General features: G+C 38.7%; 1 protein-coding gene across 3 annotated transcripts in view; it reads left to right on the forward strand.

Annotated features, from left to right (window-relative positions):
* Positions 1–24,918, forward strand: part of DAAM2 (dishevelled associated activator of morphogenesis 2) — a 183,703-nt gene that overhangs the window by 103,204 nt on the left and 55,581 nt on the right. For all 3 annotated transcript variants that reach the window (XM_066316031.1, XM_066316030.1, XM_066316032.1), the window contains exons 4-6: positions 4,387–4,461; positions 10,773–10,867; positions 17,094–17,427. In XM_066316031.1, the coding sequence (XP_066172128.1) occupies positions 4,387–4,461; positions 10,773–10,867; positions 17,094–17,427 (504 nt within the window). The remainder of the gene's footprint in view (positions 1–4,386; positions 4,462–10,772; positions 10,868–17,093; positions 17,428–24,918) is intronic.

Raw genomic sequence — 24,918 nt, forward strand, 5'->3', positions numbered from 1 at the left:
CTTAAATATAGGCAGTTACTCCACAGGCTTTCCCTGTGCTGTTTGAAATCATCTTGAAAAAACACCATATAAATAGTGTCTTTCATTTTCATAATCCACTCAGTGATGAATATCTGGCATTTCTGCATGATCTTTGTAGGACTAGTGTTAGATATTTCTTTTCAGAAAGTTTTGCAACAAAGGCAGTGGTTTATAATGCTTGCTTGAGTGTGTTATGGCAGTCTGGATTGCAAGTGCTTGTCCCACAGACATGGCATCCTGTAAAAGTCTCTGGTCTCTAGAGAACAGCTTGCCCGATGGATCAGGTCTCCTAGGATTTGCAGAAAAGGCTTTTGGGATCAGCTGAGCTGTGCACACTTTGCTTTATTTTCTTTCATTTTTGATTGGTTCAGATGGTCCAAATATTTGCAGAACTCCATTAATTCCTAGTTGGGATGAAGTCATAAGTTCCACTTTCCACCGAGTCATGGAGCCTGTCCAAATTAGTGTCAAAGCCTATATAATACCTTGGCTATATTGCAGGCTTGTATAGTATCAAGATCCTGTTTCCACAGCAGTTACATAGTTGTTACTTCAGTGAAGAATGATATGGCCCCGTATAAAGTCCACAAGCTGACGCCTGTTTTCTAATGTAATATTTACACTATTCAAGGAGCTAAAAGAGGGCTTTGCTTTAATAGATTCCTTCAGCTAATGTTTTTCCTTATACAGATGGGTTATTGTTTCCAGCTTTTGATACCTAGGCAGCTTTATATATTAAAGCCTCACTTTTTTTTTCTGTTGGTTGGAGTTTTTGCCCTTCTCTGTTCTCCTGGAGCAAAGGAAAGGTTTTGCCATTATCTTCAAGCTGCCTTGCAGTTTTCTCTGACTATATTAAAAACAAAACACAAAAAACCCCAGCACCCTGTTGTTGCACCCCACACCACAGACTTAATCGCTTTTTATTTTCAACTCATCTTCCTCTTCTTGAGAGAAAGCCTGGTACAGCAATCTTTTAGCATGGAGAGAACTCACATAATTTAGGGGGTTTGGGATTTTTTTTTCCAATTGCTCTGATGTTACAGGTGTGAACATGACTCTCTGTTAAAAATGTCACTCAGGAGATTGCTATAAATAAGTCTAATGACTTCATGGGGCTGGATAAAAATCTACATGCTCATCCTGAGTATAAATAGCTTTCTGGGACTTCATATTGAAATAGAATGCCAGGTCTTAACTACATTATCATTTATTCTAGCAAAGTAAAACACACATTGACAACCATAAAATTCTGGTGTGAGCAGGGCATGTGCAAAACCACTGAGACTAAATGGACTCTTTTGCTTAATATGCTTCTAGACCAAAACAACTTCAGAAAGTGAGCATTGCTTAGTGGGGTATCTGCTAAGACTTTTTTAGCTCAGCAATGTACATCTTCTGTCTGGGCTTTAGTTCAGGAAAAAAAGTCTTACACTTTGTGTTCCACTGAAACATTTTTTTCCCTAGTTTCAATTCAAAAAATAAGACTTAAAACCTAAGAGTTCAGACTAATTTGTAATTAATGGAGAATACTCAAAAGCAAGATATACCAGGGACCTTGCCTCATTGTCAAGCTAATCATAAATATGGATATATTTTAGGTTATCAGAATGTTCTTGTCATTGGTTCTGATTGTCAGATTTCCAGTGGTTTGGGTCCAGGTAGGAAATTGTTCAGAATTCTGATTTTTTTCTGCTGTATCTATCCAGATGGTTTTCAGTCTGTGTGTTTAACTAAGACATCTAGAAATGTTAGTTGTAGTGTTCAAGCACTTATACTTATTTTTCCCCCTGAAGAATCTTAGGGACAAAAAGTATTGTCGCTTATTTTGGAATATAAAGGATGAGTTCAGGCATTCATTAATTTATGTGTGCGTGTTTCTTTATTTGGAATTCAGAATGGAGGCAGGAGAAATATAGAGAATACATGTGTTGACTGTTCTGACAGTGTTCTTGTCAGGTGTACTCTGCAAACTATTATAGTTGTCACTAGAACTTTTATAATTTTCTGCAGAGAAAAATTTCAGAAAAGTCACAGGAGCACTGGTTGCACTTCAGATGGATGTCTCAGCTGGGTTCCCTGCAGAATGACCTTACTTCATACTTTTAGATAAGCTCCCAATTTCTGTTGTTCTCTTTGAGGATGATAAGATTATCATATAAAAATAATGCTGTATTTATCTATTGTATGTTTCAATTTATTTTTCCATTGTCAAGGTCATATATTGATTTTTGCAAGGGAGGTTAAGGTCTGCCAAGTGTGAAACTGTTGTCAGAGTTGTGGCTGCCACTAGGTATTATTCTGCACAGAAAAGGGCAGCAAAAGGCAGTATACCAGAAACGGGTAGTGTGGTCATTCTAACTGGCTGTTGGTAGGGAGTGGCAAATTTCTGTAATGCACTATTTGACATAGATATAGGTCTGTCAGGTTCCTGCTTATTGTGGTCAGGAAAGGGAAGTAAGGAAAATCAGCAGAACTTCTCAATTAATTAGAGAAACATCACCTTGTTATTAATTGCACCATCAAGAGTGGTACATAGTGTGTGCATAGTATTTGTGAATATAGTTGGTATCTCTTACTGCTTTGCCAGCCTTTCATACTTTCTGGACAGCGATATTCATCTGTATGATGTGTTCTTTAAGTCTTCTGCTCTTCTTAGTTGTCCAGTTAGGTGCAAGGGATTAACAAAGCCGTATGATCTGTACTGTGTGACCTGGCACTGACCTGACATGGGTCTGCACTGCAGTCCTTCTCTAGATGAGGACAAAGCTGTTTTGTCAATGTCATGAATGGGGATGCTCTTTTAGTTTACATGTTGAAAATCCAGCGGAAGAAGGAGAGGGAAAGATCCCAGTCTCAGTCATGACTTTGTTTTTAATTCAAAATACGAAGATTTTGAGTTGTGCAGAATTATTTTTGTGTGTTGGTATGTACCCTGGCATGAGGTTGTCAGGTAGCAAGGTGTTTTCTGAATGTGGCTCAACAGGCAGCACGTACAGCTATTTCTCATCTCTAAACCAAATAATGGTGGAATAGCTGAGGTATTCTGATAGACCTGCACTTTTAATTTTGTCATGTGTATCTTCCAGGGCAGATTTTCTAGTGTGAGTAAGTTCTCATGCACAGACAGCATTGGCAAGATCCACACAGTCTTCATATATGTTTGGTCATCCTTAGGATGAGTCGAGTGGCTCAATCTCTTACCATATGGTAGGAATGTAGGAATGTTAGTATTAGTTTTTCACAGTTTATTAGGGGAGATGAAGATCCTGGAAAGCAATCCTCATGTTACCAGTGACTCTTACACTTATGTAGAAATATATATATTCATAAGAAGGAAATCTGATTTCCTTTGAGCAGTCAAGGAACAAAAAAAAAAAAAAAAAAAAAAAAAAAAAAAAAAAAAAAAAAGAAGGTGCCTGAGTCAGTTTAGGTCTTCTTTCAGAAGGTTGACTGAGATTAGCCTTCTGAAGATGATTTCAAGTGGATTACATGGGAGGTAAGGAGATAAGGATTAATCCTGCTCCTACTGTAACTGAGGGGATGCTTTGGTGGTCATTTGGATGTTCTGAGATTTTGCTTGACTTTACAGGATATGATACGATTAGGACAGGATAGAACAGAATATTTCAGTTGGAGGGACTGACAACATACGCCTAGTACAGCTGCCTGAACAGTTCAGGACTGATCAAGTTAAAGCAGGCATTGTTAAGGACAATGTCCAAATGCCTCTTAAACAGTCAATAGTCTCGGGGCATCAGTCACCTCTCTAGGGTGCCTTTTCCAGTGTTTGGCCAACCTGTTGGTAAAGTGGTAAAGCAGTGCTTCCTAATGTCTCTGTTTGGGTTTATCACATCAAAATGATGCAGTCTTTCTCTTCTTTTCAGGTTCTTTTTTTTTTTTTTTTTTTTTTTTTTTTCCTCCACAGCAGATGTTAAACCCCTTTGTTGGTGAATTCCACCATCACCGTAACGGTAGAGATACCAAATAATTTATAAGATCTGTCAGTATAAAGATACAAAACGTAAGCCTGCTATCTGTAAATGGTCTATCCTTCTACTTGGAATCATAATATGTTTAAGGGGACTGAGTTTGCTTCCCAGATGCCAAGGATAACTGTATCTCCATCAAACTTTATTATTCTGTGTTCAGTAATCTGAGCTGAAAGGGATTTGTTTTATCTTACAGTGCTAACTTTACACTTTCAGAAATGTTTGTAATAAATGCCACACATCCATGTGCATTGTACAGGAATATGGGGGAGATAAAACAATAAAGAGCAGGGCAATGAAGAGTTCCAGGTGGGTCTGGAGTGGCTTTCATCCTGTAAAGTCATCTTGTGTAACCTTGCCTAACTTTCTGTTTCAGGAACAAGAAGATCCCAATAAGCTTGCTACCAGCTGGCCAGACTACTACATTGACCGCATCAATTCCATGGCAGCAGTAAGTTACTTCTCCCGCTAAACAGGAAAAATTTCCTACCATGGGGATGTGTTTCTTTAGGAAGAAATCCTGAAAGGAGAAGAATGTTAGCGCAAAGGCATAACTGATGTAAAATAGGGCTTACAAAAGAAGAGTATGGGGATTAAGAAGAGCCCTGCTCTAGCAAAACAGATTAGAAAGCATTGAAAGCATATCCATTTTTTATTTCTACAATAATGAGTACTGAAGGCAACCAAATCAGAGTCTGAAATGAAAATTGAAGAGAATATTTGATGAATCAGAAAAGCAACTATTTAAAAACTAAGTGAATTTTTATTTTGTTGTATGGTTTCAAGTTGATTTGCAACCAGTCTGCAAAATAACGCTTGGGTTCTTAGTTTGGTAGAAGAACTAAAGAAAAGATAGTTGTTTACATAAGATAATATCCCGTAATGTAAGAGCACCTAAATATAAAAATATAAGGCTGTAACATCTTAGACATAAGATACAAGCCAAGAAGGTATTTGAGGAAAACCTTTTTTAATTGTCCCTGCTCAATAGCTGTATAGTGTGTCTCTTCCTCTGAAACATCCAGTAGAACTAGTCGCCAGCAGAATCTGAACATCTGCATAAAGCAGACGACTGCTCACTGCTTAAAGTTTACTGACCTCCTTTGATATGGTAGATTTTACATTTTGAAATTTGATTCTTTTACTGAATTTGTAGCCAAATTTTTCCTCCAATTACTCGTGTGCGGTGTCTACTCAGCTTTAGATGATGGTTGTGCAAAAGTGATGATAAGAGTTCTGTTTCTAGTATCTTAGGTAGTACACTTTGCTTGTTTACTTATACTTTTATTTTAGATTTCAAAAGGCTTTTCTGCACCTTTTGTATTGTGGTTATGAGCTATAAAATAATTTCATGAAATCAATGTCTTAATGGATGCTAAATGTGGCAGTAATGATGTATTTCTCATGGTGAAATATGTCTTGCTGAGTAAAACAACCTAAGATTTACAAGCTATAATAACTCAGTTAAGAGGATAAAAGAAAAGCTGCTTTCTACTGAGAGTCATGAATAAACAAAAATATCACCTTCCTTCATGCCATATTTTCATGGGACAGAGTAAAGGAATAGAAAGAATATGGACTTATTTTTAGAAAAGACATTGAGCTTTAGTGACTGGCATGACACTCTGCTTTGATTTCCTGACTGAACAAATTTACTCTACAAGGGCCATTAAGGAAAAAAAAAAGTTAGTATGAAACCTTGCAGTGTTACTGAGCCAAATACTTCTGGTAGGATTTGATCCAAAGCCTCTTGAATCTACTGAAGTTTTTCCATTGATTTCAATGACTTTTGGGTTAGTCTTTAAATGATCTTGATGTAAACTTGGAGTGAATATGTGTACACCACTGTTGTAAGTCTGGAACAGCTCCATGGAATGAGGCTATATTTTGGCCTGTGTTTCTAATTTTAAACATGTTTTAAGAGCACCAATAAACACCAGCCCTGGTAATGTTGTTTGCATGCCTGAATGCCAATGCCTAAATGATTGATAACCTTTCATTTGGCTTCAAGACTCGTGATTCACTCTTACGCTTGAGGTGTTGAGAAGACACACTGGGGTTAAAACCCCTGCTTCTGATTTACCATTTGGTTGCTTCATTTTTCAGCAGGTAAAACCGAGTTGACTCGATTTTGCAGAAATTGTATCAGCGGAAAACTGGAGTAATCCAGCTAAGAACCAGCTCCAACACACTTTAAAAGACATGTTCTGTTCATTATTATTTAGACCTCTGAGAATTCTAACTTTCAAACAGTTATTTTTGAGTCCCATATAATTTAAGTTCTAAATTTAGTGGTGGGTTTTTTGATTTTTTTTTTTAAACTGCATCCAAGTGGAGTTGACTTTGAAGCTGTGAAAGAAAAACATGTTTCATGTTACTTCTTGACAATATCTAGTGTATTTTAGTTTGTGTCTCTTGGGCACTATCAGCTGTTGCAATATTTTAATTAGAAATATTGCGAGAAGTATTAGAGTGGTGGTAATAAGCACAGAAGTGTTAGTTTAAAAGCCTTAAATCCTGCTTTTAATGAAATTTTATCTTTGCATCTCCTATGAATTCATTGCATAATGATCTTTTTATATTTGTTTTTCACATCCTTTTTTATGTCCACTTGTTTAATTATGAAGTTCTTTTTTCATGTATATTCGCTTGGCCAATATGTTCCTCCTACTCACTGATGGAGTGGGAATGGCACCGTTTTTGTGCTGATACCATTAGGTATCTTTCTGTGGATTTCAGTGGGCCAGGGCTCCTGTGCTCAAGGATCCCTTTCTCAGAAGCTCTGCTGCAGTGTTACCCACTGTCTCTGCCCTTCACACATTATGTTTGACAGCAGTGTGGTGATTCCTGACGTGTTTGGCGTTCCCTACTTGTAACCTTAGACCACTATGTTAGGAAGCACTTTAGATCACAGATTCCTGATCCAGTTCAAAAAAACCCTGTATTTTATGCATGGTTCTATTCCCACAATCATTTCTGCTGCTATAACTTCTCAGATTTTCACATATTTTAACCCAAATTCTCACAAGGGCATACACCTAAAACTGTATCTCCTTACTAGTGTGCAATTCACAAGCATGTGGAGGCACTGTCCAAGATTCCAGGTAGCTTGATGGGAGGGAAGTAGAACATTGGTACACTGTCTTCTGGACCAGTCATTAAGATAGAAAGACAGCTGCTAATCATATTTAATTTAGAAAGAAAAGCCTCCAAATTTGTCTAGTCCCCTGATGTCTACATGCTGTAAATGATACTGGGGCTGGTGACACGGTGCATGCCCACAATAGAAGACTATTTCCATTATCAATGTCGTTGTCATCTGCTGATTCATCAAAACACAGAAGATTCTTTTTGTAAAAATAGAGCAGCTGCCCAGTTAATATCACTTGTAAAGAAATGTCCTTGTGCTCCCCTGCCCTCCTTGCCCCGTGACACTGCTTGGCAGCACAAATAAACACAGCTCACACTTTCCTCGGCAGGAAGAGTTCTGACAGCATTGTGTTGCTTTCATGATCTTGGCTGTGGATGCATTTTTACAGAGAGACTTTCAGGTGAGCAGTAGTTGAAAGTCCAGCTTTTCTGGAGAGGTGGCCTGATCGAGAGTGTGAGATGGGTAAAGATTAATAAACACAGCTGTAACCAGGCCCTTTTCCTTGACTCAGAAAACATTTGTTTAAGGCAGAGCAGCTTCACAGGAGGTTAAAAATATGTATATCTTTCAGCAGAATTTAGCAGGTAGATGATAACTCTCTCCTCCAAGTTATATGACATCTATGTTGCTTTAAACTTACTTGCATAAAAGTTCAGGTTTTTTTTTTTTTAATTCCATCTATTCATGGTTTATGATTTTTATTTTTTTCAAATAAATTTGTTCTAATAATAACATATTCTAAAAGTTCAGCCTTAATGTAGTTAGAGATGTACCCCTTGAATTTCAACTGACTATAATGAGAAGTCAGAACATCCAGGTTGCTATTTTGCTCTTCATTATTTTGTTTCTTACCTTTTTCATTTCACTTGTGTGAGGCTGTTAAGTAAAATTAGGTCTGTTTTACAGTGTATTGTTGATGCTGTTTATGTCCTTTCTTTCTTTTTCTCTCTCTCTCCTTTCCCCACATGCTATCATCATGGTTTTTGTATTTTCCCTCCCAGTAGTTTCGGGGATTGATCAGCCATTAGGATAAAGTGTGGGAATAAATCTGTGCTTTTAAAAAAACTAAAATACTTCATTTTAAATGGAGCAAAAATTTCAAAATAATTTCTTACGCTACTTGAAATTTTACATATAAAATTCCACATGAATGATTGCTTTACAAATCCTTGAAATTTTTTAACTGGCAAATCAAGTAAATAGATGCTTTACTTTCTAAGGTCATACATTTGATCTGGAAAATTTCAAATATACAAAATGTGCTTATAAAAAGAGCCCTATATATACACTACCTTTCAGGCACCAGAAAAGGACCTGGCACTATTTTGCTTCCCCTTCCTAGTATTTTGGTTAACTGATGGTTACTATCCGCCTCCTGAGCCCAGAAGACATTAGTCCTCGAGTGCAGTTTGTACTTCAGGAAAGCAATTCATCAGTCAGCCACGTGAATGAAATCCAACCTCAAATAAGGACAGTTCCCTCCCCTCTGTCTCCCAGGGACAGTTATGTTTTTTATAACTCTTGCCGAGAAAGCCATTTCACAATGCAAACCCAGTCTGTCTTTAGCGAGGGCATGAGGATTTTGATTCCTGGCCATTCACAAGAGTGAGAAATGAAGGGCTCTTGGCTGCCTGCAGCTTTAGAAAAGGGGTTTTCCATAATCACCCTCTGTTGTAAAGGCAGGATTATTTGTATTTGTTTCATTTGGAAATGGGCCTTTTTCACTCTGAACGAAGTACTGTTGAGCACCTTCCTACCATCCATTTGCTTTCTCTCCACTATGGCTCAGAGGAGAAATTAAACCATTGGAGGAATGGGAACTTTTCAAAGGAGCATTTACGGGCCAAAGGAAAGATGACCAGATGGGCTGTCACCCAAGAAAATACAAATCAAGCCCCAAATCACATCCGAGGACTTTGCCATCCATAATGCCTGTTCAGGATTTTTGTTTATTTTTCGAAGAGGGGGATCATATATGGCTTGGCTTAAGAATTTCAATTTATGTTTCTGGCTGTCGGGGGATGCTGGCAAAAGATAAAACATCATCAGCTCATTTTCCATCAGTAGCGCTCTGTCATTCCATTAGGGCAGGAAATAGCTTGCTCTGTTGCTGAGTGAATTTGACTTTAGTGTGGATCAGAGAGAGCACCCCTAGAGTTAAACACATCTCCCCGTGCCAGCTGTTCAGCATAAGACAGCAACGGCGTGCAGCCAAATGACCACCCTCAGGATCCCACGTGTGTTGGCATCACGTGGCTTGCAAAAGCAGGCAGTGGGAGCCCTTCCAAGGGAAGTGAGGTGTTGGGCTGGTGGCGTGGAGGGAGAAGGTTATAGGAGGTTCTGGTGAGGGAAAGGTTTCCTATGGTGCTTGCTAAACAGTAAAATAAATGCTGAAATATTTTGCTGTAATGAGCCATAATTGTAGCTACTCAGATTCCACCACAGAGAGGTACAATATCAGATCCCTGATAGATGATACTAGTTTAATTGGGTTATTCATTTGAGAAGGGTTTCAGAGCTGCTTTCCAGATACCACTGAGTGATATCCACAAGAAGTCCTGCCAAAAAGAGAGTCATTTATCCTCTCATTTTTCAGTTTAAGTGACTAAGAAGACATAGCTATAGGCTAAGAATTTCCAGCATTAAGTCTTGACTTTTTCAAAAGACACACATGGGACTTGTGAGCCTGAATGATATATGCAAAGGGCAGTGAAGAGTCTTGCTTCACATGACAAGGTTGCAGTGGTGCTGAGTGTAGACCTGGAACCCTAATTTTCTGATATACCACTTTTTAAAAGGCTTTGTCTGACTTTGAGAACCATAACTTTTTGTGTGTATTCTACTTGTTGTCTCTCACCTTAATTTACAGTCTCCCACAGCAACTTCAGTTCCAGTTCAGTGCAATCTCTAGTAATTGCAAACTGCACATGAGGGAAAAATCTAAGCTTCATGTGTTTTAGTTTACTTGTTAAAAAAAGGGGCAGAGATTTTATGATGCTCCAGCTTTTTGCAGTAAATGTTACTAATTAGTGAGGGCAAAGTGTATAGGAAACACCAGTGTCTTAAAACAGGTGATATACTTTGCATGGGGAAGAAAAATCAAACTTGTATGTACAGAAAATGTAATTCAGGGTACTTGCAGGCTTTCTACCCACTTGAAGAAGATTTTATGCTTTGAAACCTGACACATAAGTCTGGTTTTGTTTTTTTTTTTCCCCTCTACCCCAAATCCCTCCAGTCATGTCACTCTAATAAAAGATATTGCCTCTCCCTACAAACTGTGCCTCACACATCCATAGATCACCACAGCAGATTGCTGTTCCAAATTAGATGCAGTTTTCTGTGGGCATACTGGCAACTGTGATTTTTGGGGGGTAATCTGAGAACCCTAGTTTAGCCAGAGTGGCAAAGTGATATGCTGCTGCCAGTCCACATGAGCAGCCTCATCTGGATTCAGTTTTGCAGCTGAGGTCCTGCTTTCCTAGTGAGAGGTCAGCAGGCACCTCTGCATGTGTTGATGGGATGGATAGTTGCTTTTCATAACTCCTGGCCCGTCTCTTAGCTTCAATACAGCTCAGGCTTTCCTAATTGCCACCTTCTTTTGTGAACAGATGCAGACTCTGTATGCTTTCGACGAAGAAGAAACAGAAATGAAAAATAAAATAGTTGAAGATTTGAAGACAGCTCTGCGGACTCAGCCCATGAGGTAATGTTGTTCGCCTTTCATCGCGGTTCGCTGCCTCCCCATGGTCAGATGTGACACCGCCGAGAGTGGCAAGGACAGAAACCTCATTGTCTCACCTCACACAAGCCTCTCTGAGATTTCAGACAATCCTCAGAGAGCCCTACAGTCCCCGGTCTGAGCCTGCCCTGTTGGAAGTCTAACTAATTTCACACTAATGCTGAAACATGTAGTTCCAGGAAAATAAAAGACAAAGTTTATGGTGAAAAATCTGTGGCAGATGTTTGCAAACACAGGTAATGACTGTGAAGATCAGATTTTAGTCTTCACAGCCCCTTGCACATCCCATGTAATTTGAGTCACTTTGGGCAAAGTCTCAGCCTCTGCTCTGAACTTTGAATTTAATCTTCCGCTTATCTTTAGTAATGTGAACTGTTTGGTACAAAGCAGCTAATCTATCTGACATCACCTGGTTTGGCATTCTTCCCATTCTGTGGTGTAACTGTGGCATAGAAAAATGTAAAGAAACTTTGTTGTGTACTGTCTTTGAAGGTAAGGTCATCTTTCTTTCTCCGATAACAAAGCTCTGAAAAATAGCAAACTAAGTAGTATAGAAACCTTTTCAATTAAACATTTAGAAGAGCAGTGTGGAGAAACAATATCTTTAGTTGATATGATTTCAGGAAACAATCAAAAAATTCTGAATTTTTTTATATTGGTCAAATACTTTTGCACCCACACCATGCTGAAGTCATAGTTTCAGAGAACTTCAGTAATGCCTAACCAAATGCAGCTATATTTTGGGGAGGAGATACTAACCAAACCAAACAAATGAAAAAAATAAATAAAAACAATCCAGAAAATCATCTCAAAGAATTTTCATTGCAGTTACTTTGACTTGAAATGAAGATACCTTTGGGACTTCTTGCAGAGCAAAGTGCTGATTGTACTTCTCCCTTTCATGATCTTTAAAATATTGACTTCATGCAGCTTCTCTCGTTTTTACCTCCTGTCTATTTCCTGTTGTGGGGCTTTAAGAGAGCACAAAATTATATTCTGGTGCTCCTCAGGCTCTAGTAATTTTACATGTGAGTAGAGTGAGTGCCTTTAATATGGAAACAGAGAAGTTGTAGCCCATACTGAGACCCAAGTCAGGAGTGACTGTTTGATGCTGTCTATCACTGTCTTAAAGCAGAGAACTCAGTAAAATGCAGCTGGACTCAATGTTAAAATGGACCTAAGGCAACTGTCAAGCTTCCAACTCTCACCAGGCTTTTAAACCAAAATCCTTTGCTGTTGAGGACAGCTATTATCTTAATGCAGAGCTGGTTGATGCTTACTCTCTGAAGGTGACAGCTTTCATTGAATGTAGCCACCTCAGCAGAAAGACCTCTTTGCTTTGTCCAGCTGAAACACTTTGGTGGCCACTATTGGTTGTTCTGATCTCTCGTTTTGAATAGACAGCCCAAAATCCTAGTTCAGGACAAGGCAATAGAGAAGAAGAAAGAGCAATGAGCATTTGAGCAAATTATTTTGCTCAAAGCCCTTCAAGATTTTTCTTCTCCAACCTGTATTGCATCTGCTGAATCCCCTTGACAAGAGTCTGTTGCTTCATCTGTTTGTAATAACCCTGACAAGTACAAGTGTCAGTACAAGCATCTATGGGCTGCCCTATAAAATCTTCTGAATCACTGGTGATGGTTTGTGGGGCTTTTTTAAAAAAAGAAACAGTTAAGCCAAGCCAAATTTTGAGTTAAGTCCTGTGTCTCAACCAATTTCCAGTGACTCAATCCGTTAGCTGCCAAATGGGCTGCATGCCAGTGCCTGATCAACAAGCCAGTTTCTTCTTGATGGAAAGGTTGCAGTAGAGAGGCCCTCAGCTCCATCAGATCCCTCTCATAAGCAGTATGATACCTAAGCCTTCAAAATACTAGTCTTTCTAGTTTAATTGGGATATCAAATCCTATTTTCTTTGCCACTTCTGTTCATCAGGCCTCTAAAGAAAATAGAAACCTATATTCACACAGGATGAACTGTCTGGGATCCCATTGTGATAGCAGGATACATAGGGGCTCTGACAGCTTACCAATCAGCTCTTCTGCTTGAATTGATCTGATCCAAATTGCTCTGATCCAGAGCAATCAAAAGAAGAAAAATACATGCATTTGGCTCTCTGTTTTATTTTACTGTAAGCTATGTCTCTTCTAGTAGATAATGCAGAGTAATTAATAATCTCTGTCTCTATTCCAACCCACCAGTTCTAACAGCAAAAAGTAAAGTAGACCTATCCAAACTCAAGTTCCTGTGTAGCATCCCTGGGGCAGTTTGTGGTCCCCTTTGAGCCAGTGTACTTTGGTATTTAGGAGCTGCCCTAAAGTAATAAAGCCAGGTTATGTCCTAACACAAAGGAGCGATCCTAGCCACAGAGAGTAAAAGTGCCACATCTGCATCTTGTAAAGAAAGACATTTTCTCTCAGGTTTGTGAAAACTTAGAACCATAAACAATTGTATTGACAAACCGTTGGACAGAAGCAGTGAGAGAGGAGCTTTTCATTTGGTATTTTAGTGCCCCAAAATGGAGGTTCAGAAGAGTAGCAAAAGCAAAAACTTAAAAGAGACTGGGAAAAAATTTGCTTTTTGGAGCCCTTGAAAAATACCTCCTTTAGTCTGAATCATCACCCATTCCCTTTACTGTCTGCATTGCTCCTTTTGTTTTATTCAGATTTACCTCCTGCTATTTTTTGTTTGATTTAGCAGTGTTGCATCCAGGTGCATACTGAGGAGGATCATTTGTGCAATTTAAGCAAAATCCATTATGCTGAATTTTTCAGCAGTTCAATAGTTATCAGGATTATGTGTGCCCCCTGGTTCAAAAACTAATGCTGCAGGGAAGTGTAGCTTTGCCTGTTAACAGGGTGGGAACATCCTGCTCTCTGCACACCCACAGCATACGATCTTTCTGTCTCCTGAGCTGGATCAAGTCTTACAGGGAAGCTGTACCCCCAACACTTGGAATCCATCAGTGGGTCAGATCCTCTTAGGCCACCACATCTGTATTTGGATGGAAGGTTTATTATTAAGAGTTAGCTAACTCATTTTGATCAGCACTCTCTAAAACTTGAAAGGCAAAGAGGTGCCCTGCCTTTTAAAGTGTGCTAAACTGGTCAAGTGAGAGTCTGAGGTGAGGATAGGCTTTAATTTGCTTGTTTAGCACCTATTAAAACACACTCTGCTTTATTTACATTTAAGTACTTGAATGTGTTAGCCAGAATGCGTTGGCAAATATGTTTAACTTTACACCTCCCAGTCTAGAGCAAGACCTTACTTTGCAGCACAGAGGCTGTGTAGGACAGGAGTTAGTTACACATGTGCTGTGTGCGAGAAGGTTCTTTGCTTGTGTAAGTTGACTTTGCTTTTGCACATACACACAGAGGCAGACAGATGCACAAACACCAACAGTGTGAGGATTGTGGCTCTCAGGCTGTCAGCTAAACTCCCACTTCTTTTTCTACCCTCTACAGACATTTACTCACACACCTTCCCACACCAAGCAAATCCTCGTACTGAGAGTATCTGTTGGGCCAGAAACTGCTTTTGCCATTTCTTTACCTCTCTCAGCATGGTTTCTAGCTTTTCTGGAGAATAAGGAACTAAGTGTTTAGAAAAAGGAAGATGAAAATCATAATTTGATTCCTGCTTCTGATTGCAGCTGAAATAAAAAGGTACTTGGCTTTGCTTGCTGTTGAGTAACACAGCTCAGTGTTTGCTCTCTGGGCTAGGAATAGTACAGGAAAGTCCCAACATTGTTTTAAATTATGTCATTAATCAAGTTTTGTGACACACACCACTTTCCAGTGCATGCCTTTTTTTTTGCATGACCTCATCCTAACAGTCCTAGAAAAATTACACTGCCAGTAGATTTAGTGAGAGTTTGTACTTAACTGGGACAATGTGACTTTTGTGCATTTACCATTTTTTTTTCCCACGTGATCATCAGAGCAGGCTAAAATACATGAAAATTGTAGAGCCTTGCTTGTCTTGTTGTAAGATCGTATGTTGTATCCAAAAGTCCATTTAGGGCACCCTTTGCCCTGCTGCTTCTTAGGGTGTTTCCATCAGTATTGCTCTGTAACTTCAGAAACATATTCATCTTCAGTCTTCCCTCAGCCCTGAAAGTTCAAAGAACAGGAGGAAAAAAATTCTCTTTCCCCCAAAGCCCAAAAGACAGAGGGAATAGATAAAGTATAGAATGAAACTTGGAAGGTAAGGAGGAAAGGGGGAATTTAAAGTAGCCCCTCCATAGTAGAGACAACAGCAACTCCACTCTTTTTACATATCCAGGGAATTGATCAGAATTCATTAGCATCATTGTTTAGTAACATGCTGAGTTTGTGCTTTTTTTTTTTCTTCGAAATAAATCCTTGCAGCAACTCTCCTTGCTATGAATGCACTTGTTTCAGTCTTTTTTTGTCAAGCTAGCAGCTAAATGCATTACAGAAACTTAATTAAGTCTGAATCTTTCTGTAATTGGTTTGAATAACAAACTGCTTTGGCTGACTTCCTGGTGCACAGTGTCCGTGCTGCTCTTGAGCCTGGAGAAAGAGGGGCTTTTGCTCCTATGATTTTTTAGGGTAGACAAAATTATGCATCCAGAGAATGTGCAATCAGACCTGTGTGAAACTTGCAGATTGTCTTAGCAGGGTTCAGTTAAACCATGTTTCCATTTTGGTGTGCACGTGTTCCTGTGTGTGCCCTTACTCTGATGTCACTTTGAAATTCAGTTTTGAGCAAAACCCAAACCTCAGACCAAAACCATTCAAGCATTTGTTGAATGCACCAGGCTTTTCCATAGTTTCGGTCAAATTGGTGGCCCACATAAGCTGAATGTTGGCAAATCTATCAGCATAGTGAGAGTAACTTTCAGGTAGACTCTGCAAATTCCTGCGTGGTATGGAGTGTAACCACCAAAAGACCATATGCATGTCAAACCCATATTATCCAGAGAAATATAAGTATGGCTTGCGTTTCTCTTGCTGGTACAGGGACATGAATGGAGACCAGTGAAATTTGGTGTTTCAGTATGGTGCTTCTATTGTTACTGATTATAAGTAATAGCATCTCGTGGATAGAAAAAGGAAGATGGTACATTAGGGAAGAAGAAGGGCTGGGTAAAATCACAATGACACAGAATTTTGGTATTTTTAATTTGTTACACAGGTGGCAATTATTAGCAACCTTTTAAATTGCTTGAAGTGGCTGTCTATATTATGGTGTTCAAAGTGTGACCATGGACAAATCATTGCTGGTGTACATTTTTGTAGACTGAAAATTCAAGTGTGATGCACATGGTTTTGCATTCAGACATTCCAAAATGTGTACCTACCTGAGTAACATGTTAAAGGAGGCAGGAGGTAAACAATGCAATCTAGGGAAATTATTTGCAGCCCTTTCCATGTCTCTGAATCTCCATTTTTGATCCCGGGAACTTCAAACAAAATGTTGCTAGAATGATTGGTTTGAACTGACTTATCTAATTCCATCCTTTTGTACTGATTTGTCTAGAAGGCTGTTTGCATGATCTAAATTGACCCATCTGGATTTTTTAAACCTGGTTTCCAAGAAAAACAGAGGAGCATTAGCATTTACAGAAGAACATGCCCCTTTTAAATATAACATGTTCCTACACATATGTCATGGGGCTGGAGTGGGAAGGCAGTGTGGCTGATGGACACAGTGGGAATGAGCCTCTGTCAGCATGCCCAAATCCTGGAGGTGGAACCTTATAAGCAGTGTTGGCTGAAAGTTAGAGCTAAGCCTAAACTTAGATTTTCAAGGTAATCTGAACTCATAACTAAAAGTGTGGTGAGACATCTGTGTGTTGGGTATGTAAGATGGAACAATTCGAAAGAATCCCTCAGCCTTGAAAATGCAGCAGCTGTTGAGGTGAACCACAGCACTGTTTGGTGGTAAGTGCAACAAAGGACACAGAGACAAAACAGAAGTGTAAGATGATAGCATATAATTACCCTGAAACTATGTAACACACCATTATTAGCTGGAATGTTTTCTCTCTTGGTTTGTTTGCTTTGTTTTTCTTAAACACCTGGGAATTGTTCTGTGAATTTAGGCTGAAAACTAGCCAGCTTTTAAAGATCTGGGGTTGAATAACACTGTGTCTTTTTTGACTGATGTGCCTTTGGTCTGCTTTGCTTGTGTTTCCTACTTGGTTTTTTTATTTTTCTCTTTTCAGGTTTGTGACCAGGTTTATTGAGCTGGATGGCCTGAGCTGTTTGCTGAACTTCCTGAAGAGCATGGACTATGAGACCTCAGAGAGCCGCATCCACACATCCGTTATAGGGTGTATCAAGGCACTGATGAACAACTCCCAAGGACGGGCTCATGTCCTGGCCCATCCAGAAAGTATCAACATCATATCCCAGAGCTTAAGGACTGAGAACATTAAGACCAAGATTGCTGTGCTGGAGATCCTAGGGGCTGTCTGCTTGGTACCAGATGGTCACAAAAAAGTCTTGCAAGCCATGCTTCACTACCAAGTGTATGCTGCAGAAAGGACAAGATTCCAGGTAAAAAGAGGATACTTTGACAGAAATACCCAGAATCAGGAATCTCTGCTGGGAGTGATTTTTACAGTGCATATATTGCAAACTTGCTAAGTATTAAAAAGGCAATAGTTATCATTTTGTTTTAGGAAGGGAAGTTCCTCAAATAGATTATTTATCTATTTGTATTTATATTTATATTTCAAGACATATTGCTTGTCATAAATGCAAACATAAAATTCCATATATTTTGCCTGAAAATGGAGGTTTGCTGTGCTAAATGAAAACTGATTACCTGCTCATACTCTAGCTTGATGGCATTTCTGGGGTGGTAATGATTTGTTCTGTCCTAGAATCAGAAGCCACAGAATTCCAGGAGCCTCTGTCCTGATTTTAAATCCTTAATTTAGTAATAAAAGAATTGTAGATTAAATAATGCAGACAGTGAATTAAATTATGTATCATGGAGGTACTTCACTTGCCACTTAGAAATCAACTTGTGAATCGTCATCAGTTAGCAGTTGTTGGCTCAAATAACTCCCATTCAGACCATAGAAGGGAAATGCATTCTCAGAGACCTTGAAGAAGGTCAATGACAGGCTTTTATTGTGGAAACTACTGGCTGCTACTATAATGTTTCTCTTCCCAGTGAACTAAGCACCTTTACATAAAGATAGAGAATCTGTTGCAGTGTGTGAAGCTGTGGCTCCTTAACTTTGGGATAATCTCACCCATTTTTCTGTTCTTTCTTAGGTGAAATGATTAGAGTAGTGTTGTGCCAACAAGCACTGGATCCCAGCGCCTGATAGTCATTACCTCCTACCTCCTTCTTAGCTAATGAATTTTAGGCTACAGTTAACTTATTACTGTAAAAGTGAATGGGGAAACCATCTGTGCTGATGGACAGTAGCTGCCAATGTTTGCCTTAGAACCAGATGCACTGTGGGATTCACTGACTGTGACTCAGACCTGGGACAGGGGTGCAGGAGATCTTGATTTGGTATTAAGCTGTATTTGGCATTGGCAGGTCCATGCCTCTATGTGCACTGCTCCATTTGCATTGCTTGTCTATTCAGACTTGATGTGTGTCTTCAATATCCTCCAGAAGCAAGGGCCTTCCAGCCTCCTTTGGAAGCTCTTGAGGCTGTTTCAGTAGAGAAATTCATAATTTCAGTAAAATTTGGAAGGTGAAGAGATTACAGCTGCAGTCATCAGAATGTGTCACCATTCTTTAGTACAGGAGTAGGATAGGAATGAGCAGTGCCGATGCAGGAAGTAAGCCATGTATGTGAGCTACGATGTGGAGATTATTGGGTACTGCCTGAGGAGGAGAAGGAAAAAGTTTAAAGTCTGCTTGTTCTCTAGTAATTAGCTGAAATAAAGAATCCCTCCTGAATTAATAGGACATTCTTTTATATATTGGGTTTTTTTACAAAAAGCAGTAACTCACAAGCCTGACTACACTTGTGGTCCTGTGTTAACTTGCTCTTACTGGACCAATTGACTCTGCTCGATAAGCCCATATGGGATAGATGCTGAGGTTACCCTAAGTGGGTATTCTCTCTCTGTTTCTATGTTGATTTAAAAGTTATTGAATAACTGAGGTAAGTCATTGCTGGGTGAAATGTGGTAGCTTTTGAGGAATCTGGTGGAATGATTTGCAGGTGCTTACCAGTCTCTTATATTCATGAAAAGTACTTTGCATAAATGCTGCACTTGTCAAAATACTTTTCCATTCAGGGAAAAAAAAACGAGAGATAAATGGTTACTCTTTTTCATTTCTCAAGTGAAATAAAGAAAAAAAAAAAAAAAAGCCCCACCCACCCCCCCAAATGATTCAGAATGAAGGAATGTGTTCTTGTTTGCAATTAGAAATACTTGTGTTTAGAGACTGAGATGGGATTTTCTGCTACACTCAGCAATAGCTTGAGTTTAGTTTTGAGGAGGCAAATGTTCATCCAAAGACATTGCTCATCCATCTCCAGTTGTTCTTCTAAGAGAGAGGCTGGGGATTTTTTAAACCCTGGAGAAATAAAGAGAAACAAATGTGGTCATGGTCTTTCTTACGTTTTAGGGGAAGTTTCTCTGATAGTCTAACATGTGAAATTAAGAGTATTCCATCTCTTTGCCTCTTGCCCTCCTGCACCTCTGTTTCAGAATAGTCTTGCAGCTTACTGTCAAGAAAAGCATCCACTGTAACTTGAATATGGGAAGTCATTTTAAAAGAGAGATGAGCTAAAAATGCTTATATTGTACTTTTCCTGTAATCTTCAAAGATATAGTGTACAATGAAAGGCTTTTTTTTATCCTTTTTTAATCCTAGTCCTGAATGTAATCTTTGTAATGCAGAGTTTGCAAGTATCTGAAGAGATCTTGTATAAAACTGAATCATTTGGGGGTGTGTTTCCTGCAGCTTGAGCATTTAGCAGCATCCTTTGGTGTATTGAAGTGTTCAAAAACTGTGGAGCTTGCAGCAAACTTTATATTTTGCAGCTTGATTTTGACTAGCCACACCTAAACACTGTTATGTTGAAAACTATCCACCACAAGTGGGGAATCTGGCAGAACCCACAAACAAGAATTCTTTCTGTGAACCAAACTGTAGGAACAGGAAAAACTATGCAGAGTAGAAATTTATTTCTTTGCTTCTGTGTGTGAACCAAACTGTAGGAACAGGAGAAACTATGCAGAGTAGAAATTTATTTCTTTGCTTCTGTGTGTGAACCAAACTGTAGGAACAGGAGAAACTATGCAGAGTAGAAATTTATTTCTTTGCTTCTATGGTCCATCGTTGCAGACTGATTCTAATTGGTGGGGGGAAGGAAAGCTGGGAATTGTAAAGGCACTGCTCGGTCTTTCTCCATATCTAGCTCTGCAAGACAATGGCCAAATTAGAGACACAGTACATAAGAAGAAATAAATCTCAAATTTTGGAAATCAACTCAGTTCTTGTGAAGTAAATGTGCAGTGCTTTCTGGAAGTTGTACTGAGCTCACTTTTATTGGAATGTCCAACAAATAACTTACAGGTGATGCTACCTCTGACAATATCAGTGCCAGTGTTGCTTTTCCTTAAGTTGACTTCCTGACAACAGTAGTTGAAAGTTTTGTGATCCCATTCAGCCATCTTGCTGTCAATTTATTCCTCCTCTTCTGTGAAAGCTGGCACTTTGTATACTATCTGTTTGGATTTATTTTCAACTCTTACAGGTAGCAGTAAACCTAGGTATCTCATTCTCTCTCATGTCATTTATGGTGACAAGCACTATGTCCATGGGGGAATCAGGAGGTTAATGTAATTAGCACTAATACAGATCCACTTTTCTGCAAAAAAATTTTTTTTCCTTTTGAAAAGAACTATCATTGTGATGCATAGTAATTTGGGATACATGGTTCTCTTTCACTCCTGTTTATAAGAAGAAGGAAGAGAGGTTCAGAATGATTTACTGACAGCTATCTAAAACTTGAGCTCCTGAATAACTTGCTGCTGACAACTTTTGATTGAAACAGTGATTATTTCAAGTTTGCACAAGTGTGGTGGAGTGTAGAGATCATGTATTTAATGCAGCAAAATAAAACATGGCACATTTTGTTGAATATAAGAAGTTACTGCTAGTCAATGTTCTAAACACAACTTCTGCTACGTGGCACAGATGCCAAAACTTGCCAGAAGACTCAGCAACTGGTGAATTAGTGGACAAGGAAAGCTGTGATTTAAGATATGATTCTTACTAAACTTATATTAACTCTGTCCTGCAACAGCTCCTATTACTTGAATAGAAAACTTAAGTTTTAGAAAAACTAGTGTATCTGAAGTCAAAATTCAAATGACACTGAAATTCCTGAGCATTATAAATGCTTTTAGTCCCAATTAGCTTAACTGAATTTCACCAAGTAATATCAACTGAAGTTTATTAATCAAACAGTGCTGAAATGCTTTGAAAAGAGTGTCTTTTCTTCTTGATATGTTCTTTGTTTTTTATTTTTTTAAATGAAGTTAATGGAAAATATAAATAGAACTTATATGAAGGACTATTTCCTTAGCAAAAAAATTCAGATTTTACTCTGAATTGAAACTGACGTAAAAAATTCTTTCTTGCTAAATTGTCAGCATTTCATCTACTGACTACAGTTGTCAGTCCCTAAATTCAGTCAGGATTCACTTTAAAGCCCTGGGGAGATTCTCCAGAACTTACTCTTTTTTTATTGAGGCTCCAGTCTTCACTCTTGGCTTTTTGTGCTGCACCTTCACCCTGTGTCTTTGATATTCACTGTGTTAATAGGTCTGTAAGGATCATCCTTTTCTTGGCACTTGGAAGAAGATTCTATACTATTTGTGTCTCAGTTTATATAGTCACTGTTCCTACTTTCTCACATTTGCCACATCTTCTTGCCTGAGCTTTTCTCTTTGCTTGCTTTAATTATTGACCTTTTATAATGCCCTTCTGCCTCAAATGATTCTCACTTTAATGTCCAACAGGGCAGTCTGTAGTTCATCTTAAGATATGCCTTGAAAATTGTTCTCTTCAGAGCAATACTCTTTCTGTACTCAAATACCACAGTAGTATTAGGGCATGCCTTCAGTCTCCTTCCTGAGGCAATCTGGAAAACTCTGTCTTCATCCAGTTGCTTGAAACATGCTACTTTGCCTACAAATCCTATTCTGCCCCTTAAAGAACAGAGATGAAAGAAAACACTTGAAATCCAAACAGTAAATCATCAGAGCAGAAATGTGGAATTAAGAAGATGAGTCCTTGTTGTCCTTGCTGGGATTTTTTTTTCCCTCTATATTCAATGTAATTCTGTCACCGGCTCACTGTATGACCATAAAAATGTTACTTTGTCTTTTAATCTTTTTCTTATGAAGATGGAGTTTTATAAAATGCTATGAAAGCTGAGAAGGAAGAGTCTCTGATTTTAAAGTTATTCATTTCTGAATAATCCTATTTATGGCTGGTTTCTCATGTGAAAGGGACACAGTCTTTCTCTCCTCTGAGCTGTTGCCTTTCTGATTATTGTTATCCTTGCTGCTTCCCCGCCTTTTCCCTGTGTCATGACATTGCAGTACACTATACTTTTTAACATGCCATATTTTGAGACAAAACTATCATTGCAAAGTCATAATGCTCTATTTGCCCAAAAAGCTTATCAGGATGCTCTTGCAGCATAGCTTGCTATTTAAAACACTTGTCTGGCTGTTGATCCCTGTGGGGAGAAAGATTTTTCCTTTTAGTCCTGAGAGAACCTAGGTGTTAGATACTGTCTGAAAGAAGCTGATTTCACTTGCCAGTGGAAATATTAACTGGGCAGCTTTAGGCAAACGAGTCCTGTTTTTCTCCTTAATGTTTCTAGAAATCTTGAAGCTTGAGGTGAATGAATAAAGTTTGATATTGTCAGCTGAAAAGGTGGAGGCCAGGAGCATTCCTTCCAGACCCCCCCTTGCCTGGTTTGCATTAAACACTGTCAGTACAGACCATAATTTGTAAGAAGAAATCTGATCAATTTGGAATTGTAGTAAAGGATCTAACAAGGAACAAATTAAAAGGCTATTTTCACCCTTCATTTCCTTCTTCCCTTAAGGGCTCAGCCAAAGCCTTTTGAGGTTTGCTGCAGATTGAATGAAACCCTACTGGTTGTCAGTGATGAGGAATAATGGGATTGAGTGAGGAAAGTTTTGCATAAATAGTAGGAAAAAACCTTTATAACCATAAGATCAATTGGGTCACAGAAGTGGCTGCCAAGAGGTGTGGTGAAATCTTTTTCACAGGAAATGTTCTAGTGAAGATTTGAACCTCAGCCATTTGCAAAGAGTTGGAGATATTGGAGTTTGGCCACAGTATGTGGGTGTAGACTCTGATGCTTAGGAATTGCTTGAACTTACAGTGTTTCCTTCTCAAGCTGAACAATTACATGAAAATACGCTGCTCTTCAGTTTGATTAGAGTTTTAAGTTTTCTTGCCCTAAATTTGGCTTGCCTCCCATTGCATTCTGCTCCTAGTTCAGTGTTCTGAAATGGGGGATAGAAGACTTTTGTTAGCATCCTTCAACCTGTCTGGATGCTATATCTGATATACTATTTCATAGATTCTAGCATGTTCCTAAAAATCTGTGAGAAAATATGATAGGAATGAAGCCTCTGAAGAAAACCAGCAAAACCATTCTTGGTTTTGCTGCTTCTGTAGTGATGCCTAATTCAGTTATTCCAAGAAGGCACATGTGTTTTGGATTTCAGTGTCAAATATGGCAGTAACAGAATAAAATTCTCTCATTTATTTCACTTCTGCTTGTTTTTCAAGTTGAACAGTTGGTTTTGTTGGTGAATTTAAAGACTTCTCAGATAGTTTCTGATTGTCACTGTTAGAGATAGGATGCTGGATTGAGCTGATCACCGGTCTGGCTCAGTAGAGCATTTCATGTACTTTTATGTAAGTCATTCCCATTTCTAGCAAAATATTGTTTAGTCATAACATAGTTACTGGGCTGTTGGATGAGATTGAAGCTCAAAGGGAAATTTGAAAAGTCCAGATGGGAAATTTAGAAGCAGCAAGAGACAGGAGTTTATGACATTGAGCTTGTTTGATAATGAACGTCTATGCTCAGACGTTCAGTAAAAACAACTGTCAGTAGCAGTGTATGATAGGTCAAAATATTTTTGCACAAAATCAAGCATGAAGCCAGGAGCTTATTCTTTCCCCTGAAGAATGCACAGGAGGATGTTCCTCCTTTTCTTGAGACATATCTCTGTCTGGCTTTCTACAGGAAACAAGATAGACCTATGGTGACTAGCAGAGGAAGGATTTTGCTATGAGTGAATACTTTCAGTAGCCAGGGACAAAAGACAGACTAGAGAAAAATGGACTTCCTTATTCAGCATCATATCTTCAAAATGTTATTTAGAAGGTGTGCTGAGCCAAACACTAAAAATTGCTTTTGTCTTCGTTATCCCTTTATGGTCAAAACTTCTTGGGGAGACTAAAAAGAATTCTCTCTTTTTTAGTGCAACAAAACAAATATATGAGTGTGAGGCATTTATTATTAATGCTGGAGTGAGACTCATACAGCTGAACTGGCAGATCTCAAGTGGAATTCATTACTCTTTCTGTAAGGACAATCATCATTGGAATTATGAACTAATCAGAGAAGATCTTGAGGAGAATATTAATGGTGATCAACACAAAACTAAAAGTAGAGTTGCTTTCATGGCTAATCAGTTTCTGCATAACCTCTTTGGTAAATATTCAAGTGGAATTAATCCTAAATAAGGCAAAGGTCACGAATGTTATTTGTCTAGTCCTTTTCTCCTTTGTCTCCTGATGTTCACAAGATCATGGTAAAATATCAAACGTATGCAGAAATTAGACCAAAAGCATTCCTGTGCTGAACACAGGAATGAGCAACCTGTGGGTTGGTTGACCAGGAGATGTGCAGCCTCTGGGAGAGAACTTCCAGCAGCATTTCAATAAACAGAGTTTAGAGGAAAGATGGAGAAAGTCATTTTACCAGGGCCTGTGGTGAC

Source organism: Sylvia atricapilla, chromosome 3 (genome assembly GCF_009819655.1).
Source record: "Sylvia atricapilla isolate bSylAtr1 chromosome 3, bSylAtr1.pri, whole genome shotgun sequence".
Classification (NCBI taxonomy): Eukaryota; Metazoa; Chordata; class Aves; order Passeriformes; family Sylviidae; genus Sylvia; species Sylvia atricapilla.